The sequence below is a fragment of the Dromaius novaehollandiae genome, chromosome 13 (genome assembly GCF_036370855.1).
Source record: "Dromaius novaehollandiae isolate bDroNov1 chromosome 13, bDroNov1.hap1, whole genome shotgun sequence".
Lineage (NCBI taxonomy): Eukaryota > Metazoa > Chordata > Aves > Casuariiformes > Dromaiidae > Dromaius > Dromaius novaehollandiae.
The window spans coordinates 6874149-6901531 of NC_088110.1; the positions used below are offsets into that span (position 1 = coordinate 6874149).

The following is a 27383-nucleotide window of genomic DNA, read 5'->3' on the forward strand; positions in this document are numbered from 1 at the left end:
TGGAGCAGCTGCCGGCTTCAGGCGGGGGCTGTTGTCCTTGCGGCAAGGGCGGGACGCGCGGGGCGCAGCGCTGCAGCGGAGCCTTTCCCTCACACGGCGAGTATTAGCTTTCCTGCCCGAGCCACCCCCCCCCCCCCCCCGCTCTTCTGAGCTACTGCCAGACCTGATGGAGCTGAACATAACTTGGAAAGCGCTTGTGAAATATGGGGAAAGCTGACCGCAGTTGGTTTTATTTTCCTTCGTTGCAGTAGGACTTACAGGTCTGGGAGATGCTTCTTCTCTCAGAGCACAGCAGCATGTGGTGATCTGGCTTCCTAATATTTTCCGTATCTTCCTTCCCTCCCCCTCTTTCTTTTGCTTCCCATGATTCCTCCCCACTTCCCAAAAAAGCTCACAGCACTACAACAGATGATGTTTGAAAGATGATAAATACATATATCTTATCTTAACAAGTAATAAATGAGATTATTTTTGATGATAAGCCCAGTAGAGTGCAAACATTTATTTTTAAGGAGTTGATAAAAGAAGAATGTAGGCTGGAAATACTTGTCTTTCATGATAGGCTAAGGGTGGTCTGTGTGGCTTTTTTTTCCCCCCCTTTTCTCTACCAGAGACACGGGGTTAGTTTGTGAAGGGTGGGGGAAGGCATCACCTTGGCCATGGCCAAAGCTCAGGAAGTTCTAAATTATTGTTGAGCCAATTAAGAAAGTATCTTAATCTTTAAGATTTCACCAGCAAACATCCATTCTAGCCCCACTAGCTGAAAACTTTGGGGAATTTAAGTCTTCTCCCCTCAGTTTTACCAAATTGGACTGATGTCAGCACAGAAGTACACTTCTATGAGTCTTAGAAGAATATGGGCCTAAAGCATGACTTTTGATACTTAATTTTAAGTATTTGTGCTCTGTCTGGTTCTGTGTATTGCTGCAAACTTCTGTGCAGCTTTTTGTACTAATTTGTCAGATACTGATGGTGATAGCAACAATTTTGTAAATAGTGTAGTGTGTAAGAAAGTTACTGTTTCTGTAATTTCAGTCACTATATCTACAGCTTTTGTTTGTGCCAAAGCTGAAATCCATATAGGTTAATCTCAGAGATATGGAAAAAAATTTCCCTCTTTGTATGTAAAGGGTTTTTTTTCTTAGTTTTTAGGAATTAAAAAGTGTTAAAGTGTCTGTAGGATAACCTGTTTTGGAAATAAAAAATAGTTTAAGTTGCTGAGGCTTTGCATGGCACATGTATCTGTCCAGTTGCAGATGCAGAATATGTATCTCTTTTGCTTTATAGTGTTTGTATTTTAGGGAATGCTGGACTCTTAAATGCAAGCAGTTTTGTAGTGGTGTTGCAACATACTTTTATCAGATTTAATCACTTTGGAAGTGCTTTCCAAACAAATAATTTGGATCTCTTGGAGAAATCTCGTATGCTTTTAGAATTAATACTGGAACCATTGACTACAAGGAAAGGAAATTTTTTTACGTATTTGTGATTGAGACCGGGTTAATATTTAACAAATAACTAATGCATGTAACGCATGATTTGCTGTTTGAAGTGTCCTCTCAGAGAAGAAATGTAAATGATGGTTATTAGTGGTCATTAAAGACAGAAGTTCTTCTTATGATATTAATGAGACAGAAAGGATGCCATGACAACTTCTAAATCTGTAGTTATATTTTGCCTCCTTAAAACCAGGATGTAGGTTTTCACAACTAACACTCTCTGTCCTTCCACTATTTCCATTTATAAATACTGTTTTCATTAAGACAGTTAGAAACTCCCCCTCTCCCTGCTAGGACAGAAAAGAAAGCTAAATCATTTATTTCCATCACTTTTTAGTGAAAATGGGACAACTAACTCTTCCTCCTAGTTTTGAAATTTTACCTCTCTAAGTTTTTTGGACTTCAGATTTATATCAGCTTTATTTTATTCTTCTGAGATTCGTATGTATTGCTTGTTTACTAGTTATGCCACGTTGCCAATAAAATGGGCTTTTGTGTACAGCACTGCTATGCTTGTTTGCTCCCAGCTTGAATATATCTACTTTTGTTGCTGCTGGTAATGGTTTATTACTGGCAAGGTTTTTTGCTTATTTCAGGGACAAATGTGTTTTTTTAATGAATGGACTTTTTTCACAAAGAAAATAACAGCAGACATCTGTAGCAAAGTCCCTTTGGCAGGTGGTGAATCGTAGAAAACAGCGATGTCTGCATGTGCCTGTTTTTGCGCTAGAACGTCTGAATCTTGAATTTTGGTAGGCCACTAACGTGGAGGAAACAGTCATGCTGATAAAATATTTATTTCGCTCTTGACCTTTCTGAAAGTGCTAAAAAAAAAAAAAAAAACCCTGTCATTTATTACTTGCTAAAACCAGACAATCACTTCCATCCTCGAAAGGCATAAAATGATAGCATCTTCTCCTTGCTGCTATCGTGAACCGAATTTGGACTGATCAGCGATAGGTAAAGGTTTCTATTTCACTTTTAATCTCAGTCTCTGTAGTGATACTGATACAGTGATACATAATAATGACCGTGACAGTGAACCTAGAGATAATCAAAGTCAAGGACTGCAGATAGCACTAAATTGTAAGTTTTGAGGGATTCCTACGCATAACACACAGAGCTGAGAACACTGGGAAGCTGGATTCCAGTTGATATGCAACTGTCAGTAAAATTGTTTCATCAGTTAAAATGAACGCAGGGCAGGGAACCTCAACATCAAGAAGTATTATTCGCCACTTCTGTGACTGATAGCATCAAAACTGTAACATTAATGTGAATCTGCAAATGTAGGTCAGGTCAGACACTTCAACAATGGTGACATGGAAACATTTAGTCCACACATATGAGAAGTGTATTCAGGTTGTTTTAAACAGTGAAAGCTAGAAATAATACTTTATCCTAAATATTAATTATGAAAAAACAAAAGATCAAGAGCAAGATAGGCTTGATTAGTGCTTTGAATGATTCCATAATTTGTGTTATAAGGACTTAAATGTTTGTGAAGAACATAATAATGTAGCTCTCCTTATGGGGCTGCACTCAGCAATTTAAGATCTTATCAGGGCTACTTTTGCAATTTTATTTTCTCACAGTGGTAGTAGTTGAAGAGAACTGGGTATGAATTTGAGTAGCAGAATTTGTGCTGTTAAAGTTTTGTTGAAACCTCAATTTCCATTTATCCTTCTCTTTCCTTTTGGGCAAAGTCATAAGGAGGCTTGTTTCTGGTAGAAAATTTTACTGGCAGAAGAAGAGCATGTCTTTAGCTGCAGTTTTGGTTGTGATAGAATTAAGAGATATTTGACAGAATGTCTACAGACTATACTGTGGCAATTTTGTCCTCTGATACTTGTCTTCAAACAGTGCTGCTAATTTCCTGGTACTTCGCAGATGTTTCTGCATTCACCAAGGATTTAGATCTCATCTGAAGAGAGGGAGTGTAACATTAGGGAAAAAGACTGTGTGAGGACTTCATATCTTTTTTTTTTTAATGTTACTTCAGACTTAATTGAATTTATGGCCAATTTTCTGCACTGAAAAAGAAGAAAGAAACAGCAGTTGTTACCAAATATCTTCATATATTACACCGAAACAAAAGTACTGCTTTCTCACACTAATAGTTTTCTAATCTCTCTTTGTCATCTAGCTAAGCTTTCTGTTGCCTCAAGAAAGAAATGTATTCTGATTTATGAGAGAATTGTTCATGGGAGAGTTTCTAGCACAAATCACAAAAAACGATTTCTCATGTGACAATGGTTGGAAGAAGACTAAGAGAGAAGTTGGAAACACTGAAATGAGGTCGTAATTGCCAACAACTCCCTCTTGCTTACACTACTCCAAATGTGGAACATGGCATTATTAGTCTGCCAGATGATGCCTTAAACTTTGTCCTGTCAAAAAAGAAAACCATCCAACAACAACAACAAAAAAAACCAACCGCAGCTCTCCCATGCACTTAGTAATATGGAGTTAGCCCAAACATTGCTGAAGATGATGAAACTAAGCTCAAAAAGCTTAATCTGCACACATTTTTTTTTAAAAAAAGCTGTTATATAGGGAAGGAAACCATATTATGTGCAATGATAAAGACTGACATAACGTTAAACCTCAAAGTTTAGATTGTCCCGAGTCATATATATGAGGTAGAAATATTTATAGTAATGTACAAGTGTGTTATTTCAGTGAATCTGTCATTTCTTTTTCCTTCATTATATAGAATGTAATTATAATTCATTCTAGTGAACAATTTATGTTACAGATAGAAGAGGGATTTCATTTGAATTTCGTTATCCGCAGATAAGCAATGTCTGCTCCAGCTGACGAAACTGCGGGAGACCTGCCTGTGAGAGATGTCGGTCTAAGTCTAGCTGGAACTGGAGGATTACAAGGTTTGTACCAGCTGCTATTTATTACAGTTACAGACTTTGATCAGGGGCTTCTTTAGTTTCTTTCTAAAAATGTTTCTGACATTCACACTCACAAAATTAAGTTCAAATAACATTAAGAATCTGGGTTAAATTCTGAAAGATAAAAGACACTGACCCTTTCTCTGTTCATGTTCCTCCTTTAAAAGGGGCATTGCTGCAAGATGCTAAAAACTGCAAATCTCATTGAGCTATAAACTGCATCCTTAAAAAAAAAAAAAAGAGAGAGAGAGAGGACTTTTTGACCTTTTTGCTGAATTGAGGATAAGACTAGGCCTACTTAAGAAAATGGGAACCAAAAGTATTGTGCAATTCTGACATGGTACAAAGCTGATATTAGAATGGAATCACTGGGCTCAGTCTTGTACCTGAGTGAATTTACAGAATTATGAGTTAATCTGTAAGAGCTTCAAGAGAGTGTGTTTAGAGCTAAGAAAGAATCCCTTTGGTAATTATAATCTTATTTTTTAAATAGTATGTTTGACAGTACCATGTTATTTGCTAATCTATTTCTCTTCTGCTGTCTAGTAGATAACCAGTTTGCTATGTCCTTTGAATCACTTTTATCTGTAGGAGAGAGGAAAAAAAAAGTGGTTAATATAGCTACAAAACTGGGAAAAATTAATCGACAAACTCATGCAAGTGTAAAACATGAAACTGCTTTAAAACTTTCAATCTTTTTTGAATTTAATATTTCAAAATGAGTGCTTTTGGGTTACATGCCGTTGGACATAAGGTAATTTAAAGTGGTCTTGGTTTGAGTAGAACCATCAACTACACAGAATGTAAAAGCTCGACAAGCTGTATCACGGATTAGTCGCGAGGAGTTGGAAGACAGATTCCTTCGTTTGCATGATGAGAACATCCTACTCAAACAGCATGCAAATAAGCAGGAGGATAAAATTAAAAGGTATGGGTTTTAATGTTCTTTGCTTTGTTTTTATTTTACCTCAAAATAATGTTTTTGCTATTTAAAGCATTAATTATCAAGAAACTAAAAATCATGCTGATTTCTCTGAGAGCACTTTTTAAAGTGGTCTCTCAAAGCCTTAGTATTTCCCATGTTACCTACAGGACAACCGAAGCTTCACATAGTAAACTCCACAATGTGACCTTGCTCTGTGCAGCAATTTTCTCCTCAGAAATGGGAAATTATATTCATAAAAATAAAATACCTGGAAACAATGTCCTTGTACTAGGACATGACTTAGGTCATTTAGAGACTAACATAGATCTTGGGGGTTGAAGGGAAGTTAAGCAAAAGACCAGAGTTTTCCTGTGGTGACTGGAACTGTTTACATTTTAAATATTGACTATAAGACAATATGTATCTGAAACTACAGCAAGAGATGATAAAATTAAGGAAGATAAAAGAGAATACCGTGAGAAGAAAAAAAAAGATGTTTTGTAGGGGTTTCGAAAGCAGACATGCAGATTTAAAGGATGTGGATGTTTTCTATGTATTGTTTGCATTAATTTAACATTGTTAATTTGTGTTATGATGGAGAATGCAACAGGCTTAGACCTCAAGTTTTGACTATATACTTTTTAATAAAAGGTTTAATTAAAGAAATAAATCCGTTTGAGTATTTCCTTAAGATACTTCATATTAGTCCATTAGAGATGCAGGAGCTTAAAACAAACCTCTCTTTCACTTTTAACTGCCATCTTACTGATTTTTTTGTTGTTTCCAGAACTATTATGATTCCTGGTCTATGTCTTTGCACAGACTTTGACCAAGTAATGTGGAAGCGTGGGGGGACGGTTGCTCTCTTCATGTACCTTTTTTCTATACCAGAGTTGTTTAATCTTGTTCATGAGTGAGAATTCTCATGTTCATAGAGAAATTGATGTATGAACTACTACCACCATGTCATTACAGATGAGAAAACCCAGACTCTGGGCTCTTTTGAGGAGAGATGAAGATGAGATTCACTTTCAAATCAGACCTATGATATTCATTTGCCAATGGAGAAATAATTTGACTAGAAAAATTATTGGACAGTATACTTTTTTAAATTTAATTCTGTTTAGCACCTGGAAGCAAGGAGAGCTGTACATTATGATCAGCAAGCTATCCATAAATTACAGTACGATCACCTTTATACTGATTGGGCATATCAATATCTTTGGCAAAATTAGAAGATAGTATGTGTTTTGAGAGTGTTGGGGTTTTTTTTTTTCCAGCAATAACAAAAATCATTCTTTGCAATTCATTTTATATTGATTTCTGGTTGTCTCTATGGCATGTGGCATATTTTTATGGTGGGTGATATTTGGAGCCCTGTTTAGTGAGATACACATCTATAACTCTATTTGCCACTTTGGAGCTGGTTACCTTGGGGTTCATAGCTTATGCTATATGGGTACAAATTAAAACTGTCATTCTGGGAATTAAAGAAGAGGTCACAGAAGCCTAATTATTCATCAGCAATTTCATCCTATATTCAAGATGGCCAATGCAAGGAAGCTCTGCTACTTTTCTTGTCCTTCTCTTTCCCCCATAACATTGGCCAGAGTCTAGCTTTGAATCATCTAGTTAATCCAAAAATATCTTTAGAAGTACGATCAACTCTGTTTTATCCAGCATAATTTCATTGACGAAGCCCCAGGTAGTACAGGAGGAAAAGCCTACCCCAAACGTACACAGCTAACCTGGGGCTCTTTGAGCTTATTAGCTGCAGCTTAGTGCTGTCCCAGTCTGGATTCTGCAGAACTGTTCATGGTATTACAATATTCCAGGAGGGCTCATTAATGCAAAAATGGTATGACACCGTATTCAAATTAGGTTGTACCTAAGCAAATAAACTTTGCTGGATCCGAGCTAGATTTTGGTCAGAAGCTAACCAATTCCTGAAACGGCATATGAAGACACTTCCTCTCTGGACAGGACTATTTCATACTTTTCTAAAGCCCAGAACATTTTTTCCTGTTGAGCCAGGAGTTGGTGAGTCAGGTTCAGATTGACCAGCATGACATAATTTCCATCTTGTCCGTCAGGCTGCTGTCAGGTACAAGATGGCAGAACGGATAGGTTGCTTGTTCGTTTCGTTTCTGCTAAATGAAAAAAAAGTTGCTTGGCTTTACCTAATACACTCATCATCCATTTAGATAAAATTACACAGAATATCCAAATTGATATTTAAAGGCACAGAAAGTATAAAATTCTTAATATATTATTTGTCTAGATCAACAGTGAAAAATCTTAACTCCTTAAGCTAAATTTTCTTCCCGGCATCCCTCACATGAAAACCCTTGTAACTAAAAGTTTGGATTGAATTTGCAGTAGAAATACATTCAAAAAACAAAAAACCAAAATACTGCTTATAGGCAAGTAACAGTCTATGACATCCTAAAGTTATTATGGGGTTTTTTTTCACTTTTGTTCTTTTAAGTAGAAGCTTCTGTCCACAACTATACAAAAATAAAACAAGCCCCTTTAAACAAATGAAGTGTGTCCTTATTTTCAATCTTCTGTCTCGGCCTGCAAAAATAGATTCCCTGTAAACTAGATACAGGTCTTGAAGATGTGCGACCAATTTTGTAAAGTCTTGAACTTGTCTCTCTCATCAAAGCCACCTTTTCTTTCTTTACGTGCCAAGTTTTTTCCATTCACTGCTGGGCATGTTTTCTGTTCTTGTGTATTACATCACCCCCATGTGCCCTCTCTGCCTTTTGTTCTGGCTTACTAATGTTTATCAAAACTAAAGGAAATCAAAGGTATGACTCTTGAGATGCCAAAAGCAAAATTTGTATCCTTTTAGAGATAGATGAAAACCATACCCTCTGTATCTAATTACATTCTACAACTAACTGTTACTTCTCTGAAGTACATTGGTATTATTTACCAGTGTAAAATTTAGCATAGTAATGTGAATTATTAAGTATCTCTTTCCTGAGTAACTTTTTAAGTATTCCTACCGATACATTTTGGCCATTTTAGAACTGAAATATATATTTAAATCCTAAAATACTGGAAATGGTATATCATTGGAATGTTGTGTATTATCAGCATTCTTTCAATAGTTGAATCTTTTGTGGAATTGTAGCTTTTATAGTTTGCCCCCACCACATCCCAAATCTGTAACTTTACTTAACAGCATGCAGAGGTTCCTATATAAGGTCATGCATTAAAAATTACATTTAAGGAGCATATGGAGTAAATATGTGTCCTCCCTTTACTAACCTTAAATGATAAGCCTTAGGAAACTGTTATTTGTCAGTGCTATAAAGCAGATTGCTGCACAGTGGTTTCAATTATCTTCAAAGAGTTCTTCACAGGCAGTAATAGTTATATCAAAACCTGAAATTTATTATTCAGGTTCTTTGCTGAAGTCTTCACAGTGATTATGTTCCTTTCAACAGAATGCTTTTTATGCTGACTTTTCACATTCTTTTTCATCTTTTTATTATTTTCCCCAGAATGGCCACCAAGTTAATACGGCTTGTTAATGACAAAAAAAGATCTGAGCAGGTTGGTGGCGGCCCCAAGCGGCTGGGTCAGGCTGTGGAGCTGGAAGAAATGATTGAGCATTTGCAAGAGAAAGTTCGTGAGCTTGAGAAACAAAATGAGGGCCTCCACAACAAACTCATTTCAACCAAACAGCAGCTGCAGATTCAAGGCCATAGGCCTAGTCCGTACAGCTATGTTCAATCTCGTATTAACACTGGTCTCAGGAAAGTGAGTGATGTTGCTGGCATGCAGGAGCACGGAAAGAAAGGTATAATTGACACTTATTAAAAATTATGTTTTATACAGATACCACTAATTATTGCTGTTCTTTTTTGTTCATCTTCTTTTTTGGGCACTAGTATCGTTAGGCAAAATGATCAGTTTTCCCCTTTTTCTTGTATTTCTCTGTTTATAGCAGCCATGATAACTTGTTTGCATTAGAAGTCCCTATTTTGAGAATCCACAGTGGTAGACATAAAAGAAAAATATAGATTTGAAAATAAAATAGTTATCAAACACATGTTCGAATAGTTAAAGTTGTGGGACTTTCCTAGTATAAATTAGAATTTCTGTAACTGTTAAAAGCTTATAAAAGAAGAAATATATGAAAAAGTTCAGCCTTAACATGTTATAACAAAGTTTTACATCTGTAGTTTGTTTGCACATGCTTTCCCTTTTCTAATTTCAAGGTTTGTTCTAGTCTCTTGATACATGTGTGCACAACACTGCAGACTTTCGAAAAATCTGTTACATGTGTGGACTTTGGAAAGCAAATACCACAGTGCAGCCATCTTTAATGGTGCTTTTTGCAGTCAAGGCTTACAACTTAAGGCATCCACACTCTCAGTCCTTTATTTGTGATAACTATGTTTGGAAATTGTGCTTTAAAATCTTTCTATTTTCATAAGAAGAACATTTGTAAAAGTAGGTGTACTTGGTTAACTTATACACTGTACAGATAATGTGTTAAAGCAAAAAAAGCAGTAAATGTTGGCCCTGATTCAAAACTTTGAGTCAGCAGAAGTGTCTCATTAACTTCTGTGAGTTTTGGATCAAGCAAATGGCCAGTTATGCTGTGTTTTTTCTCTACCTTCCCCTCCCGCCAGTCTTTATTTTAGTTACTTTGATTATTCTTTTAGTTACTTTCAATATTCATTCATATTTCAGCCAAAAAATAAATAATTCCAGTGATTTTAGACAGTCAATGAAAAGCGATAGGCTTTCCCACTTCATTCCTTTGACTTGGATATAGTGTAAAGTTTCAAATATTAAGTATCTGTATTTTAACCTTTTCTTATATCATAAATGAGGCAGTTTTGTTCTCAAAATTGATTTTTTTTTGTTTGTTTTTTTAACAATGGTCGGGCCCATGCTGACCAAGCCAGTGGTTCTCAGACGGAGAATATGGGGACTGAGGAGGAAGATGTCCACAGAAAGTCCACTTCAGATAAACTTTCAGAGATTTCATAGAAGTTCTAGTTTGCCGATCGCAGTTCTAAGATCTTGGCCAAACTAGAAGGGATTCTGATAATTTGTTTGAGTGCTGATAACCTGACATGAATATGCAGATTCTTGATCTTGATTTTTCTGAAGTCAGGACTATGGTTGGAAAAATCTAGCAACAAACACTCAGAACTTGGAAACTGTATGTTGTCCTCCAGAAGGTCAGAGAATATTTACTGTAGTATTCATTAGTATAGGGTTTCTTGCATGTTTCCTCAACCTGCCCTTTGGATTAATGATAAGCCTACCACCAGCCTGGGATCCAATGTGTCCCCTGTCTTTAAAGACTGCAGGATTCTAGGATTGTTCCGTGGAACCATGAGAGTGAATCTCTAAATATTTTTAGTGAAGACAGAAAATATTCAGAGCAGTTTTCCAAAGATAATGAGAGTGCCTGCAAAATTCATGAAAGCTTAGGTTTCTCTTGGATTTGAAGAGGCAAGACAATACATACAATAAATAATGTACTTTATCAGTTCTACATTTGGCAGGTTTACAAATTATGTAGCCGGTCAGTCCAGGAGGTGTGATTAAGTATGTGTGTTCATTAAATTCTCACTGGTTTATCTGATTATTTTCTTTTAATTTGGTCCCACCTCAACATTTCACTAATTTCTTCTTGCTGAAGAAAGTGAAAAAGTAGGAGTAGATTTGGTGAAATCACTGCTTTAGTGAGTGTTCAACAAACAGTTCTTCACTGAAGAAATTTCTGACTGTTCTTCACCAGGGACTTAGTATGTCTCTGAAGAACATAAGCAAATTATTTGTACTGTTGCTTAAAATGGTTCTGTAGTTGCTTGTCTGGGTAAATGGCTCTCGTAACTTTGTGAGGGAAGTGCAATCAGAGAACAAGTAGTTATAAGTTCATATTCCTGTTTAATTACATTGAGCAGTGATACTGATGCATAGTGCACACTGTATTGCCTGTAGCTTAAATTTTACATCAGCTATGTGATAGATATTAAGAACATCTCTTTGCATTCGTATTTGATATAAAAATACTTTTTACGGAATCTGTATAGGAGTTACAGACATTTGTACTATATAGGGATTATTATCCTTCTGTTAAATATTTTTTCTTTACATTCAGCATCACAGAAATTTGTTTCTCTTTTCCTTGGTTTTAGGAATGAGATTTCAGGATTTAGAAGCAAGATCGCTTCACCTTATGCTCCCAAGATATGGGCAGAGTCTTCTCGAGGATGCACGGGCTGAAATAAGAAATTTGTATGATTTTTCATATTTCTTAATTTCTGTCATTATATTTGTTAAAACTTGTGGTTTTATTTAAGAAGAAACACATTTTTCAGAAATGACTGCTTTGGAAGAGAAAGTGAAGTTGTTGGATCTGGCACCAACTACTCTGATACCAGTGATAATGCACAAGTGTTTTATAACAACGAAAACATAAGATCAGGAATTTAGAATGAAAAATGTAGGTACACAAGAATTTGAGTGAAAGTTAAAATTGATCTTTAATGGCGAGAGTCTCCCTCTCTCTCTCTCTTTTTTTTTCCTTTTAACAGAAGTGGTAGTTGCTAGGACCTGATGCTGCCTAGCCTACTGGACAAAACTGACAAAAGCGGAAAGAATGATACCTACAAAATTATTACCAATATAACTAATTAAATGCCTATGATCACCCTTGTAAGTGGTGACCATTCTGAATGTGTTAGGCTGATGGATGAAGCTTCATTTCTAGAGAGTCAGATTTTGTAAATAGGGTGCAAAGGGCAAACTATAGGATGGTAACACAAGATGACTTTGACTCACTTCTGCATCTTAAAAGCTGGTTTGTAGTCCAATTGCACTTTACAACTGAAGTTAAAGCTCAAAAAACTCTTAATAACATCTTTAGTGTAGAGACTGCACAAGAGCAGAGAGGTATTTTATAGAGCCTAGAGAAAAGGTAAATAAAACATAACTTTAAGATATTAAGGTTTGATTAGAATATTTTTCTTTTCCAAAGTATATCAGAACCGATTACTTTTAGAAGTCTGGTTTTCTGAAAACTACTTTAAAGCTGTGTTTCTCTTTTAGTAAGTCTTGCCTAATTTAGAGTTGTTACAATATCTGATATGTTAAATTTTTGACAAATGGGTAGACTAAATATAAAAATACTTGAATTAAAGTTCAATTATGTATTTTCTGCTTGAAGTATTGTAAACACAAATATTTTTGTAGGATTGTAGGAAGTAATTCTAAATAAGTATTTTATATAAATAAAAATATTTCATTTCATTTATATGAATTTGAATATTTAAATATTTTCAATACCGTTTTCCCATAAATCACCTGAAACTAGTAGCTTTTTGTTAGACTGGGCAGCAGGTGAAACTTCAGTACCAAAGAAAGTTTTGATTGTTTATCTCCTTCATTGTCCTGACATTCCTATTCCTAAAACCCTGTGGAATTAACTTTCTTTTATATGAAGAAATTTACCAATGTTTAACTTGTACTGTTGTTAGCATCCTCTCTGAGTCTAACCCATGTTGAACAGTTGCAATTCTTTTTTTGTATAACTTGTATTATCCTTGTACATAGTTAATAAAAAAAACTGTAGTGACTTAAACTGATGAGCCTACAACGGGCTCTTTCTCTTAAACCTATGACTTTTGAAGACTCGGAAAGCAAGTGCTATCTATAAAGACTGCCATAAATCTTGGTGTTCACAATAACTTTTCTCTTATTGTGGTAAGACTGAGCAAAAATTGTACTATAATACAGAAAACATTTAAATAGCGTTTTTTTCAGAGATTCCAGTTCTAGCAAGGATGGAAAAGTAACTGTAGTTGCTTTCACCTCGAGATGGAGCACCCATGTACAAGACAAAACAAATGGTCAAAAGCTGCAAGATACTGTTAAGTCTGTGATAGGTATATGATGTAATGAAGAACTGTAGCTTATTCATCAAATCCTTTTTTATTACAAAAATGTTACTGGAAAAGGTATCTGAGAATAACTTGCCCAGAGAATCAAAATCTCAAAGTTGCAGCCTGCTAAAAATATTTGACTGTGACCTCTATACTATTTTCTGCCTTGTTTTTAATCGCATTTTCTGGATAAATTTCACTGTAAAAGGCAGATCATCTGAATTGTTCTAAAATTATCTAACCCAGAATAAAAGCTTAAAAATTACTATTGCTGCTATATCCATTGAAGATCTAGCGTTCTTTTGATAGCTAGTAAGGGGGATTTCCTTTCCTGAAAGTACTTGGTACCAATGGATTAGGAGTAGGATGACTTTAGTATAGACGACAAGAAACCATAAGTAATGTCGATGTTTACAACTAGTCTCTGCTAAACAAGCTAAAACATTATTCAGTCCACATAAACTGTTATGTAAAGAGTATTATGTTGTTGCTTCTGTTGTTTGATAATGTGTTTGAATCTGAGATTTATTTATTCATTTTTTGGAGTATTTACATTTTTTTGTGAGGAGCCCTCTAATTATTTTCATAGAAAGTTTTAATTCTTAAATCTTGGTTATGATGGATTTAATTAAGAAATACAACTTTTTGCTGAACACTTTAAATTTTTGCTCTCTTGACTATTTAATTTTTTTCTTTTATTAACTACTTATCAGCTTTTGGAACATAAGATGCTTGTGCTTGCAGAGAGGCTGTGATTGAGTCACAAAGGGAACACATTGAGGAGTTAGAACATGCCAGAGAGATGCTTGGGAATCAGCTGAGGAGGAAAGAAAAGGAAATTGAAGAGTCTCTCTTACAGTTGAAAGCGCAAGAAACAACAAGCCAAAGGTACTGTGAAAAATGGAAGTCTTCATTCGAAGAGCTTTGTCAAAGTGTTTTTATTTAGTCTTGGTAGTTAGTTATTCCTCTAAGCAACACGTGCTATTTTTTTTTTTGCTTTCTGTGAAAACGTTTTACCAAATGGCCATGGAAAACTCTAATGAAGAAATGAGATCGGTAAGATAATACAATAGGATGATTTTGTGAAGATAAATAAGAATTCAATGTTTGTCATTTAAGAGAATTCAGTACCAGCTGATTCAGATTCAGCTGAACTTCAGCTGAATAGATTTTGATTGCTTATCCGTTCTTCAGTATAACTTTCAGAAAATTTTAGATACAGGTAGTGGATAGTGGATATAGTGGATATATCCACTGTAGTGGATAGTTTAATGTTTATTAATACATTTTGATAGTATGGAGTATACAAATAGAAAAATAATGGCCTTATAAGGATAGCTGTAAATCTTTGGAGGAATATGGTATAGCTGTGCAGTGAAACAAACAGTAAAGCCTCGATTAGTTTAATCACGTCTCTTTTTCTTTTGTCTTTCACTTATGCAAAAATATAGGCAAAAGTAGATAACTTTACTTATATTTTCCCTCTTTTTTTTGCTTTTGACCTCAACACTTCTTTCTGTTTTATTATTCTGTTATTAGATTTCTTTCTTTTTGTGTTCTATCTTCTTTTCTTGGCTCTGATTTCTCTTCTGCTTAGCTCATTCAATTTTTAACAAGTTTTTAATCTTCCTGCCAACCTTCCTAACACCTTAGAGCTTTACTTTTAATGTTTCCGTATTTTTGTTATTGTTGTCACTGGATGCTTTGCCTTTTTTCTTAAATTTTTGGCCCATATACAAACTACTTTCCTATAGCTTGCGTTTTGTGTTTAAACGCAGAATTCTTATAGAAAATAGAAATCATTTTTAACACCTATTTTTTGTTATCTGTCATATTTAAAAATCAGAACTCCACTTACCTTGGTACTTTGTTTTGGTTAAGCTTCACCTCTTCACTTTTTAGAACTAAGAAATTCTTGAGAAATTTCTCTCCAACCACTTTCCTGATAATGTACTAGATTTCCAGTTCAATAATACTGGGCTATTATAAAGATCTTGATTTGCTTGAAATCTTCCTATGGGTTTTCTCTTAGCCATGTGGCTCTTGAAACTGATTTATTGTTTTCACTTTAAGAGTTATGAGACAATCACACTTGCAGCACAGATTTCTCTTTTTATCCTTTTTTTTATTCTTCCTCAGAAATTTTCAACCTGTTACTTTTCATATTAAGGATCTAATAGGGCCCAATCTTGCATTCCTTACTCATTTGAAAATACATTTGATTTCAATAAAAATTTTTCTCTTCTTTGCATCAGCAGACGAAAAACAATACTGGAGTATTGCTATGAGAAAAATCGGAAATTTGGGTTACTTGGTGAAAATGATCTTCTCATTTTCTGTTTGAAGCCTATGTGTTTATATGTTAGTACAATTGCCAGTGTTTCCTTGTGTTTAGTTAGAACACACTTGGCTATCATCTAGTTACCTTGCTCCCCAAAGATAGTTAATCTGTTGAAATTATTTAGGAACCGTAAGGTTCTAAAGGACATAATAAATGTGCTTCCACCAGTTCTTCACCTTCTGTTGCCATTTGATCGCAGTGTGGTGCTGAGAGGTTATTTTGAATCTTTAGGAAAACATTCTTTATTCTACTGCAAAATTAAAAAATTCTTTGTGATTGAAATAACCGAAAGCATTTCCAAGGAGTGAAGCGGCCACAATTAATAATGGCTGATCCATTGGCTATAAGGGAGGGGAATACTAGTTATCCTGAGTCCTATAACTACAAGAAATCCAGTAAAGCCAGCTTTGCTCATCCAGCATTCTTGATTACAATTTTTGTATAACAGCACAAGAGTAACATAACAGAATTCAGTTCATCTCTAGTGTCCACCTTGAGACGATTGTCGTAACACCACCAGTCAGTGTTTTTCTCAGTATGTCATGAGAGGTTGTTTCGGGGTCGTTCCAGAAACATATGATTCTGACTTTCAAATTACGTAATGGAGAAACTTGGTTTGTAGGTTGTTAGACTAACTGCATTTCTCAAGTACAAAATTTAACCTCATTTAGTTTGATTGTTTTTAATTTGAAGATGGCCAAAACCATAATAAATCCATGGTTTGATAACATCTATGGTGCTCAAGTTAAAGCACTTAAGCCTGGACGATCACATTTTGCAAACAGCTAGCTTCAAATCATTTAATTGCTCTAGGTACTTTCCAAAAGCATTTTTGAAATCACCTCAAAATGCATTTGTGAAACAGATACTTGGCATTTGCAGGTGCACAGTTTTTACTAAAAATGTGTGTTTGCTGGTCACTCTTGCATTCTTTTGGCATTTTTTATTGCAACATGACTTTGGAATTAGACCTATTAAATGTGTGAATTTTTTGGATAGGAGTATTATATCTGAAGTATTTCTGACTTCTGTGTTTGCATCATAGCGTTGCATTCCTAGATTAAAAGGTGCAATATGTTCATCATAATGCGTGGTCTGAAAGGTTCTGTGAGACTACAATATGTATGTGACTTTGTTAAATCAGGTCTATAATGAACAAAGACTTAAGTTAACATTTTCATATCTGATTTTTCATATTTAACATGTATTCCTGAAGATCGTGGATTTTTTCATTGGTAGATAGCTCTTTAGCTAGGCAAATGAATATACAATTTTATATCAGTATTTAAATAACCTTTGTAGTTTGCATTGGATTCTAGAGCTATTGATGCACTAGCTCTACAATATAATAGCTGATACAATATTAAAAAGTTTTGCATGTTGCAAATACACTATGAGCTACAACATACAAAGCTTTTAGCTTTCTTCTTTTTTTTTTTTTGTTTTGTTTTGTTTTGGTCTTTCTTTAAAAGAAGAGATAAAGGAAAGAACATAACATATGTCAATTTATAGTCTTGATAGTCCTAAAGCATTGTAAAATGAGAATTGTACTGCATATTGGTGTTTTGTCCTTTACTTCTCTCCTTAAGGGTCATCTACATGAATATCTGGGGCATTGGTGCAACAGTGTTAGAAAACTGTTGTTTATTTTGCCAGGTAGACAGTACGCAATCCTGAAAAGTACAGTGGTGATTTTTTTTGTTTGGTTGGGGTTTTTTTTCCTGTTCTGAATGTGAATAGGGGAAAGTTTGAGAACTACTGGTCCAGTGGATACGGCAGTCAGGTCTAAGAAGTATCTATTGACTGCAGTCTCAGTATTTTATCCTTGTCCTACTCATATGGAAATAAAGACAAGATGCAAGGGATGTGGTTTAATTAGGCCTCAATTTTATTAGCTTAGCCATCTGGGAATTACTGGCATAAATTTGTACAGTGCAGGTCATGATCCTTTCTTTAATCATTTCCTTCTAGTATAGGTTGCTGTCAGCCCACCATTCCCACGCAGCTGGTCCCCAGCCCATTACTGGGACCCCATTATATTCTTTTAATCCAAATGATACAGGCCTGGAAAAGAGATTATTTCTTTGGTGTACTTTAGACATTAACCCCAAACATAATTCTTAGCTCTTTAAGGAGTCACTTTCTCCTAACTCCATTTCCAGTTTCAGACTCTTTAATCCAGCTTTAAAATGAGGTTTAGACTGGAAGGATAGGGTTTATGTTCCTTATTTCTACACTTGTGGCAGAAGGCCTGCTAGAGCTAAATCAGTATGCCCATCGGTTCAGGGTACTGCCTCAAAAAGGAACTGTAGGGTCTGTTCTTCTTCAAACTTTTGCTCCAGGTCTGCCTCCATGTCTTGGGGTTCTGAGGCCAAATTTTTGGCTTTGCTGGCAATAGAGGCAATAGTATTGAATAAGCTATCTTGGTGCAGTGTTAGTCTTACAGATAATATTTTGATCGAAGAGTAACAAAATAATCTGTATAAGGGAAGGATGGCATTTCCTTTATATGAAATCTGTATATAACCCCTATTTTTAAGCTACATCAGAATACCTGGGAAGATGTTCTGGGAGCAGAATATATCAGCTACATGGGAGGGAGAAGTTGTGTGGATAATCGATTTCCTTGTGGTCATAACCTATTCCAGTGTTCTGTGACCGCCTTTATGAAAAGCCAGAGAGATCTTCCTCAAATAACTTTGCTTTGCCCATGAAATTTGAGATGATTCTGCCATGTGTTTTTCAATGGCCTGCTCTTTATCGTGTGCCTGGCTGCATCAGCCATTTATTAGACATATTTTATTTAAAAAATAAAAACAAAATAAAACAACTCCTGAAAATACAGTAAAAGTATTGTAGAGATCAATTTGCTTTGCTCTGACCTATATTGAGAGCTGAAACTGTGATGAATATAATACACTAGTAAATGAATAGCACATGCTTTCAGTATGCAGAATTTCTGTGAGACAGTGTTATAATTGTCAGAATTGAACTGAATCTCCCTAAGTAGTATTTTTTCACTTCTGAATTTGAATGATTGACTTGATAACATCAGTACCAAAAACCTCCTTAAATCAAGTAGTGTTTCATTCACTGTTGAAAAAATAGTTAATGTTGATAGTCAGGAGCCATAGGGTTTACATCTGTACATCATAAATTTCACTATCATCTGCTCCTTTTTCTACATAAAAAGAAAAAAAAAGCCTCCTGCTTAAAAAAAGAAGGGGAAAAAAAGAGAAAGACAAAGCCTTTGAAGGCATCAGAGCCTTTTGTTTGATGTGTGGAACAAGATTAATAAAAATGTGCCACTACATTAGGTTTCAAATAGCTAGTATGAGACACTGTTGCTGTCTTTACTCACCACAACTTTAATTTATGCAGATAACATGTTTTAGACACATGATTGTTTTAACATTGTGTTAGGGCTGTTTCTTAGGGAAGATCCCAGGTTTGTGAGTATGTTTATCTTCTGTGTAAGGGCAATTAACTGGGCAGTGCCAAAACACAGCGGGCTTTGATATTTTAAAGAATAAAAGAAAAGTATTTCACATTCTCAGCTGGTTTACAGATGTGTAAGCTTTGTAGTCCATTTTCTTGCTCCAGCAGGGCATTGTGACAGTTTTTCCAATATATGTCTAAAATAGGTAAGTATTGGAAGAGAGGTAACCTTCTTCAACCACTAAAGATATTATTCTGACTTCATTACATTTTATATTAATAAATACAAATCAGCATTCTTTTCTCTTCCTGAACTTTTAGAGGGTACCAAAAGTAATGGGGTCTACTTTCACTGTTTGAAGTAGGATAAAACCATCTGAAATAAATATTTGTTTAAATCGCAAATAATCTTAAAGATCTTTTCTATTAAACAATGTATTCTCATTTTAATCTTATAACAGAATTGTAACTATATAAAACTTCTACATACATATTAAGAGATGTTTGTATAGTTAAAGACACGCCTGCTTGTTTGAATGCCAGTCGTAAGATGTTATCAGTGTAAATTGCTGGCTCACTTTTAGAAATGGTTGATAGGTTTAAACTGTGAGAGGAAACTCCATAAAATGGTGATCCACTGGCACCAAATACTTTGGAGACATGAGGGGGAAGTGATTGGGAAAAAATATCATCTTTTTAAGTGTAGGACGGTTCTCTCTTCCTTCCTCTCTTCCTGTAATACATGCTTTGATAGCATAAACAAAGATGTCTGTATATTTATTGATTGACCCTCCCATGTCATCATTTGTTGGAATGTTGAATTACTTAATCTCTTCTTCTGTAATTCACATTGTAGAATTCAAGTTGGCTATTCTACACTAAACTCCTCCCGAATTTTTTGTAGAAAGCTGATTTGTGAGCAATTTCAACTTTCAAGACAAAACTAGTAAGATAATTCACTTTGTATCTTAAATCTCACCATGCATTTCTTCTTAATACAATTTTGAAGGTTAAACATCTGCGACAACGTGGAAATGATCAAGGTCCATAAACAGCTGGTTGAAAAAAGCAATGCTCTTTCAGCAATGGAAGGAAAATTTCTCCAGCTTCAAGAGGTAATTATGATTTGAACAATGTGTTAGGCTACTCTCACCCCATGGGCATGTGTAAATGGAAAACAAATAAACAGAGTTTCTGTATTTAAATCAATGTTGAATATGTGAAAATAGACTAAACAATACACTGCACCTAAACTATCTCAAATGTCTAGGGTTTTTTCCGTCTTAAAATTACTTTTTTTTCAGAGGGGTCTAGCAGGTCTTAAAGATTGCATTTATCTGCAAGGCCGTGTCAGGCAGATTTTTTTTTTTTTTGTGGTAGAAAGACCTCAGTTTTCTGGCTATCTGAAGAGATGCCTGACCCTTTATAAAGAGGGCTTTGATTTGAACATACTTTTTACTAAGCAAGGAGGGCCAGAACCAGTCTTTGGTAAAGGGAGGAGATTTGACTATTTAGAGTTCTGAGGCTAGGCCTTAGCTTGTATTCATAATTTCACAGCAGTTATTTTAGAGGATTGCTCTAAGTAGTGGATTTTCTTTATCAAAAAATTATGGAAATATCACTGGAATATGTGGCTGCGTGGTAGATTTCATGTGGGTTTTAGTGATAGAGCACTTTTCTGCCTCTTCCCATATATACTTGGAGAACAGCATATGCATTCAAAGAGGCAGGATGAAGATAACTTAGAGGAGAGTTTCAGAGGCAAGAATCCTATGTGCAATTGAGCTGTATAGCCTCCAGTCTTATGAGGTGGTAGCACTAGATGTCCTTGTTATTTGCAAAATGTGTGATTGTCATTCATATCTCAGAGAATTATCATTTAGTTCACTGTAAGCAAAAATTTTTCCTCTAAAAAAACTTCTTTTATTTTGATTTCACAGTGCTTCTCTGTTTAATTTTACTGTTTTATACATAGAAACGAAAGTGACATTTTAAAATTTGAGCCAAGTAAATTTTTAATAGAAAATGCAGAGTTATCAGTATATAATAGAGTTTAATAAATAAGACTAAATAACAAGCAGTGTGGTTATATTTCCATACTAGGATTTTGTAAATGTTATAAAACCCACAGAAGAAAAACTTTAGTGCTTGATGCAGTGCCCAGATCTTGAGGCAGGAATATCACGACAAAAATGAAGGTCTCTTATTTAGTTATTTATCTGTTTATTTAAAAGTACCACAGGGATCCTATACTTGTACTCCCTGCTGCCTGGGAAGAACTGAGGAAAACTATTTGTCATCCTTTGTTAGCCCTCTTGAACTGGAGGCTGCCAAAGTCCTCCTTGCTCTTTATTGTACCTTAGCCTCCTGTTTTCAACCTGCTGCCCCACAATTGATACCATGGCCTCTTTCCTTTGTATTATTTTTCTCAGAACACTCTTATTGCTGCTGCCGCCTGCGTGCTGCTTTAGCACTCTAAACAAGCCTTCTGCCCTAAGATTTTTGTTCTGTTCCTTTTTTGCTGTGTCTTTCTCCTGCTACCTTTTGCTTTGCTCCGCTTTTTTCCCGGTCTAATACCTGTATCTTCTGTGCCAAAGCAGCTCTTCTGTTAGTAGCTTTAATTTAATTTCATGCATGGAGTGAACTACATAGAATGTAAATTCTAGGGGAGACAGGTTTCACATGGCTTTCTATGTTGTTAAATAGAAAATGATACGTAAACTGTTCCATTCTAAATCATATGCGACTTTTTGGTAATTTACAGCAAACGTCAAGTTCTTATGCCTCTCTCTTGGCAGCAGCTGAGTAGAAACAGATGCCTAGGATTCAAACTGATATTTTAAGACATTGATTCTAATATTCACAGTCAGAGATGGATTTTTCGAAAGGATGAGTGTGTTTTCTGTCTTTTTGTATTTTTTACAAGATAATGGATACATTAGTGTTCCCATTTGGAGTTAAATGTGTTTGAAACACTTATCTACTAAATGTAACTAACTGTAAAATCAGAAGTTTCTAGTTTAAATAAAAAGTAAAGTACTTAGAAAAAGAAGACTATTTATTATTTCTGTATGTTTATCTTGATGGTTTTCATGAATATTGAGTTCATTAATTATCATTTACTTTCAGCTTCTGTCAGTTGAAAGGCATATGCTACCTGAGTATTTTCCCTTTGAACTTGAGCCAGCCCAACAGTTGCGAAACCACAGGATGATAAGAGCCTGTAATCCTGCTCCATCTAATGCTGTTTAAGTTGAGCTCGTTACCAAAGATTTACAGGATGACTTTGTTATTAAAGAAGCCAGTATGTAGCCAGTTGAATTAAGGAGTTGTGCAGTCTTCCTAGAAGAACAAAGGCCCTTGAAAACTGTTTTGATATTGTATTTGATGTGAATGGTATATTTATGCATCTTAATTGCAGAATGAAAATTGAAGACTTCCTGAACTGTAATACGAAATATGCTAAACTTACACAACTACAATTTTAAATACTATAGAGTTAATTCTGATGTTGAACAATCACTACAACTTTTGATTTCAGAAATTAATTGAGAAATATAATTGAGAGTATTGCATTTGTACAATTCTTCTGGACAGCATACATCCATTCTGTTAAGGGAATTATTTCTACTTGACAACAATATTGAGGCATGTTTCTCAAAGGAGCAAAATCCCAGACTAGAGACCTTAAACTAAAATCATCAACGCAGTTGTTGCCAAGACCTGAATCTTGGAATATTTCTTGAGAGAACAGGATAGAACACAACTTGGCCATGATGGAAAAAAATGCTGACAGAATAGTCAAACCTAGAAAAATATCCAGGAAAAGAACGTATCCTGGAAAAAAACAGTGAGGGCGAAGTCTTGGTCCCCTTAAAGTTGATGAGGAAAGTTAATCCAACATGAAGAAGAGAGAAGTAGAGACTCTGAAGGATTAGAATGAAGTTGAAGTGAGGAGATCTTTCAGGAAGACATGATTCGAAGAGGATGTTTCTGTAGAATAAAAAGATCACAGCCTGACTGGGGGAGGTTTGGGATTGGTTTGAAGGTGAAATCAAGACCTTGGTTGTAGTTTTTGTTTTCAGCTATGTTAGAAATTAAGGAAATAAAAAAGGGTGAAATAGTCCATAAATGGCAGCTTTGCCAAAGTTTTTTTTCCTTTATATGTATTTAATAGGTCAAAGTGATGCAAGTTATTGAAAGGGAAAAGAGCTTAAGAAAAATCTGAGGTTGACAGGTGAGGAAGAAAAGCTGAGTTCACTTGGGCAATCCTTGGAAGGGTTAGACTTTGCAAAGTTTGTCATTTTGAGGAAGAAAGAAATTTGGAGAGACATAAAGAAGAGAGTATAAAAGACTGATTTTTAAGCTGTCATTTCTTTGAAGAAGTTACCAAAATTCAGTTCACAGACACACTGCAGAGGAAGAAGAGCACTGAAGAAAGACTGCTAGAAAGCGATGAGTAATATACTCCACTATCCCTCTGGGTTAAAGCTGAATGCTATGTTATTCTCCTATCTTATGCTATGTTATGTATTTGTTATGAAGAAATGAGATATGAGAGGCTGTTGGATTTTTTTTATCTGTTTGATTTGTAGGGTATTCATACTGCATGTGAGCCTAAACAGTTTGCACAGGATTCACATTCAGCTTCTCCATTATGCTACTTTCTAGGAATGGCAAAGGATTCTGGAAAACATGAAGCTAACTTTTTTCCTATGATAATTAAATATTATCTATACTTGCCCATGTATTTGATGTCTGAATTTTCATATAATAATTTTATTAAACAGGAGAATGGCTGGTGGGCTGTTTTTTCAAGTCATACTTTGAATATGATTTACATTTAAATTCTTAATGAATTTAAGCATTATTAAAGCATTTTGAGATATAGAGAGTATAATACTAACTAATATTCTGGAAATACTGGTTCTATCAGCATCTTCTGTTCAATATTAAAGTTGGTTAAATGTGTAATATAATGCTTAATATAATCCACTGAAGTAGCTTAAAATGTAAAAGAAACATAAGTCCCTTATTAAGTTACTGCTGGCAGGGAAATATAACCAAGCGCATAAGGAATATGAAACAATTCGGTATTTACATCCACGGGTTAACAGAGCTGTAGCAAGTTCTGCGATTAACATAACTGTGGTCAACATTCATTTTTTTCTTGCTACTGCAGTGTTTTTGGTCAGTATGTCTAACCATTGTAACCACAGCAAAATCTTCTAATTGTTTAACAGATGTATTTCTTGGTCCTTCTTCTCATGACTGAACTGAGGGTTTAATGTTCATGAGAGAATGCCACCTTCTCCTGGCCTTGTGTAATGAAAGTTTATCCTTCAGTTTCTTAGCTCAAGAGTGTCTCCTGTTGACCATACTGAGAATATATATTAAATACTGCCAGAAAGGACCACTGGCTGAATATGCAGAGTTTTGTAACAGTCTACTAAGCGTGATATTCCCCGCCCCCCCCCCCCCCCCCCCGCATCCCTTTTTTTTGCCTTCTTTTTTTTTTTGGTAGAACCAAAGGAACCTGAAGACCAGCCATGATGCTTTAATGACAAAAGGTGATGAGCTGAATCTACAGCTTAAAGAGGAACGTTTAAAGTGCCTCCATCTTGAAAAAGAACTGCAATCGGTGATTATTGCAAAGCGAAGGACAGAGGAGGTGAGATTCTAGCTCTCTTGGGCACAATTTGCTTTAAGTAATATATATATATATATGATAAACCATATCTGGCCTCCATGCCGCATATCCCTGCACCAGTGTTTAGCCAATATTCAAGGAAAAGCGTAGGTTTTCACTTCCGTCCTGATACTAAACAAGCGGTGTAAGAGCTTTAAAGAACTAACCAGAAAAAATCAGAATACTTAATTTTGCTATTTCTTTACTATCACTTTAACCAGTACTAGTTAGTATTACTTCCACTGAGCAGTTAAAACGTTCAGTTCTATTTCTTTGTCTAGTGGATCCCAGACACAAGTGTCATCCCTAATAGTGACCCAGATATAGGGCCAAAAATAAAGCATTCTATTCAGTGTATGAGAAGTAAGAGTCTACAAAATTACTTGTTTTTTCTTGCATTTTGTAGCAGCTTAAGTTCAGTTTTGTCACTAGGTTTACCTGATTTGAATGTACTTTAAATGAACCAAGTTTACCTAGATTACCTCATAGGTATTACTTCCTAGCTTTTAAACTGTTGTAAGGCACATAGGGAATATCTTTTATGTTTTAGCATCTTTCATAACTTTAAAACCATATCTTGCTTTACTGAATATTTTGAAAGTGGGGACATGGCTTGCTGCTTCTGTCTGATCAATGAAAACAAGATTTACTATACAGCAGCCATTAACTAGCTAATACTAGTTGTGTACCAGAACTGAATTAAATATTTTTAGTGTTGTAGATACATTTTTTGGCATAAAGAAGAGTATGGTTAGATACTGTTCTTCAACTCAGACAAGTTAATCTCAACTTCATATAAGCAACCTGAAACAGCCTGTCTTGGCCAAACATAAATCCATTGGTGAAAAAGTATTATTTTGAAGCTTCTAAAGACAATTGTATAAAAAGAAGAAATGAAAGTCTTCCTGAAAATGCCTGCAAAGTATTAACTAATTGCCTTTATAAATTCACTATGATTTCCTTTTGTGCTGTTTATTGCTTGAACTTTTTTCATCATTTTAGTTACAGGATAGAATAAGTGATCTAGAAAAGGAGAAGGAACTCTTAAAAGAAAACTACGATAAGCTGTATAGCAGGTAAATTATGTTTTTTTCATATATAAAACTTGATTTCCCATCCTGTTTAAAAACTCTTCATATAGTGCTCACGTGCATGCATGGGCATATGCATGTGGGTGTTTGTGCACTTGTGCAAATATACTCTTAATACAGTTCCTCATAACAGTAAGTATATGTGGAATATTTTATGGTGTCCAGCCTGTATTTCACCTGTTCTGTTGAAACATAGGAGTCTCCTGCTGGTTGTTCTAATACTCTTCAAATCGTACATTTTTTCTTTAAAAAATTCCAACTAAGAATTAAGTAGAATTCACTTAATTTTGGTCATCAAACCAACAAGTTCTTATCAGACTTTCTTATATTTTTTTAGCAGGTTATTGTTGAAAGAAGAAGAAATCTAGGTAGATGTACAGTTTAGATAAAATTTATTTTCTGAAGTTGGGGGTTTGGGGCAGTGAGGGGAGAGTCGATCTTTTTGTATGAATTCTTCCAGCATTTCTCAGTGAATTTATATGAAGTCTAACATCAGACAGCTTGTACTGCGCTTATTTATTTGGAGGGAGCAGGGTGTTAATTCATTTGTTTTTGTAAAAGCTACCATTTCATCTGTGCTGGTTCTGCTTGAAGTTTTTACATAGGTTCATATGAGCTTTTACAAAGGTTCATATAGATAGCAAGTTGCCAGATATGATTCAGGAAGCAGGTCTACTAAAAAAAGAAGTAATTACAGTCAAAATTGGCACAAGCACATTAAAGGAAAAAAGACCTTGAAATGAACTTTTCCTAGATTATGGAACTATGTGACCTCTTACATAGAAGAAGGTTAGAAAGTAAATTTCCTAAAGCTAATTGTCTGAGAAAGCAGGAGAAATGCTTGAAGTCTTTTCTCTTATCAGAATGATTTCTCCTCTTAAACTTCATTCAGTTTGTCAGTGTAATATCTGTCAAAAAAACTGATGAGTAACTACAATGCGAGTGATATTGAGTGTTGTTTATAGTATTCTTACAATACATGTTGTCATTTTTGTACTTTCTACTGTGAAATTTGAAATTATAATAAGTAAAAACCTATAAGTACAAATAGTTTTTTAAACTTTTAGAATATGATATGTAACAACTGTATAATCTCAGTATTTAGAGTTTTGTATAGGGGAAGGTGGTCAGTTGTCTCTTGCTTAAGTTTGTTGTGGATTCCTCCAAAGTTTGTTCATATAAATACTTCTGATTATCAGTTTATCTCCTCCATCATTATGCAAAGAAATAACTTGTGCTAATATATCAATTTGCAATCTTAGTTTGAAATTTTCTTTTCTTGCTTTGTAAATTGGAGTGGGACAACTGAAAAGATGTTTAACTAGATAAATTTAAATATGATTCTCCCATAACACAGTAATCTACTGTATGGTTTTTCCCTAGAATGAACTGTCTTTTCGTATATCGCATGTAAATATTGATTCATGTTCCATGATTCCATGTTAGTATATATATACTAAGAAATTAGAAAGAGAAATGGAACATTTTCACTTTATCTTTTGGAATTTTATTAGTTCTGTTGATCATTTGATCGATGCAAGTTTTCTACAGCACACTCATTGCTAGCAGTGG

The 27383-nt window shown here is 35.0% G+C and overlaps 1 protein-coding gene across 9 annotated transcripts in view; it reads left to right on the plus strand.

Moving 5' to 3' along the window:
- The window catches only part of RPGRIP1L (RPGRIP1 like), an 81617-nt gene that overhangs the window by 416 nt on the left and 53818 nt on the right, over nt 1–27383 (plus strand). For 5 of the 9 annotated variants that reach the window (XM_026102205.2, XM_026102207.2, XM_026102208.2 and 2 more), the window contains exons 2-9: nt 4296–4387; nt 5189–5333; nt 8846–9144; nt 11507–11606; nt 13997–14140; nt 20041–20146; nt 24556–24702; nt 25723–25796. In XM_026102205.2, coding sequence (XP_025957990.2) covers nt 4303–4387; nt 5189–5333; nt 8846–9144; nt 11507–11606; nt 13997–14140; nt 20041–20146; nt 24556–24702; nt 25723–25796 — 1100 coding nt within the window. In that variant the 5' untranslated portion in view covers nt 4296–4302. Of the gene's footprint in view, nt 1–4257; nt 4388–5188; nt 5334–8845; nt 9145–11506; nt 11607–11689; nt 11815–13965; nt 14141–20040; nt 20147–24555; nt 24703–25722; nt 25797–27383 lie in introns of those variants that run through there. The other 4 variants (XM_026102206.2, XM_026102210.2, XM_064519525.1 and 1 more) reach the window with 4 other exon arrangements.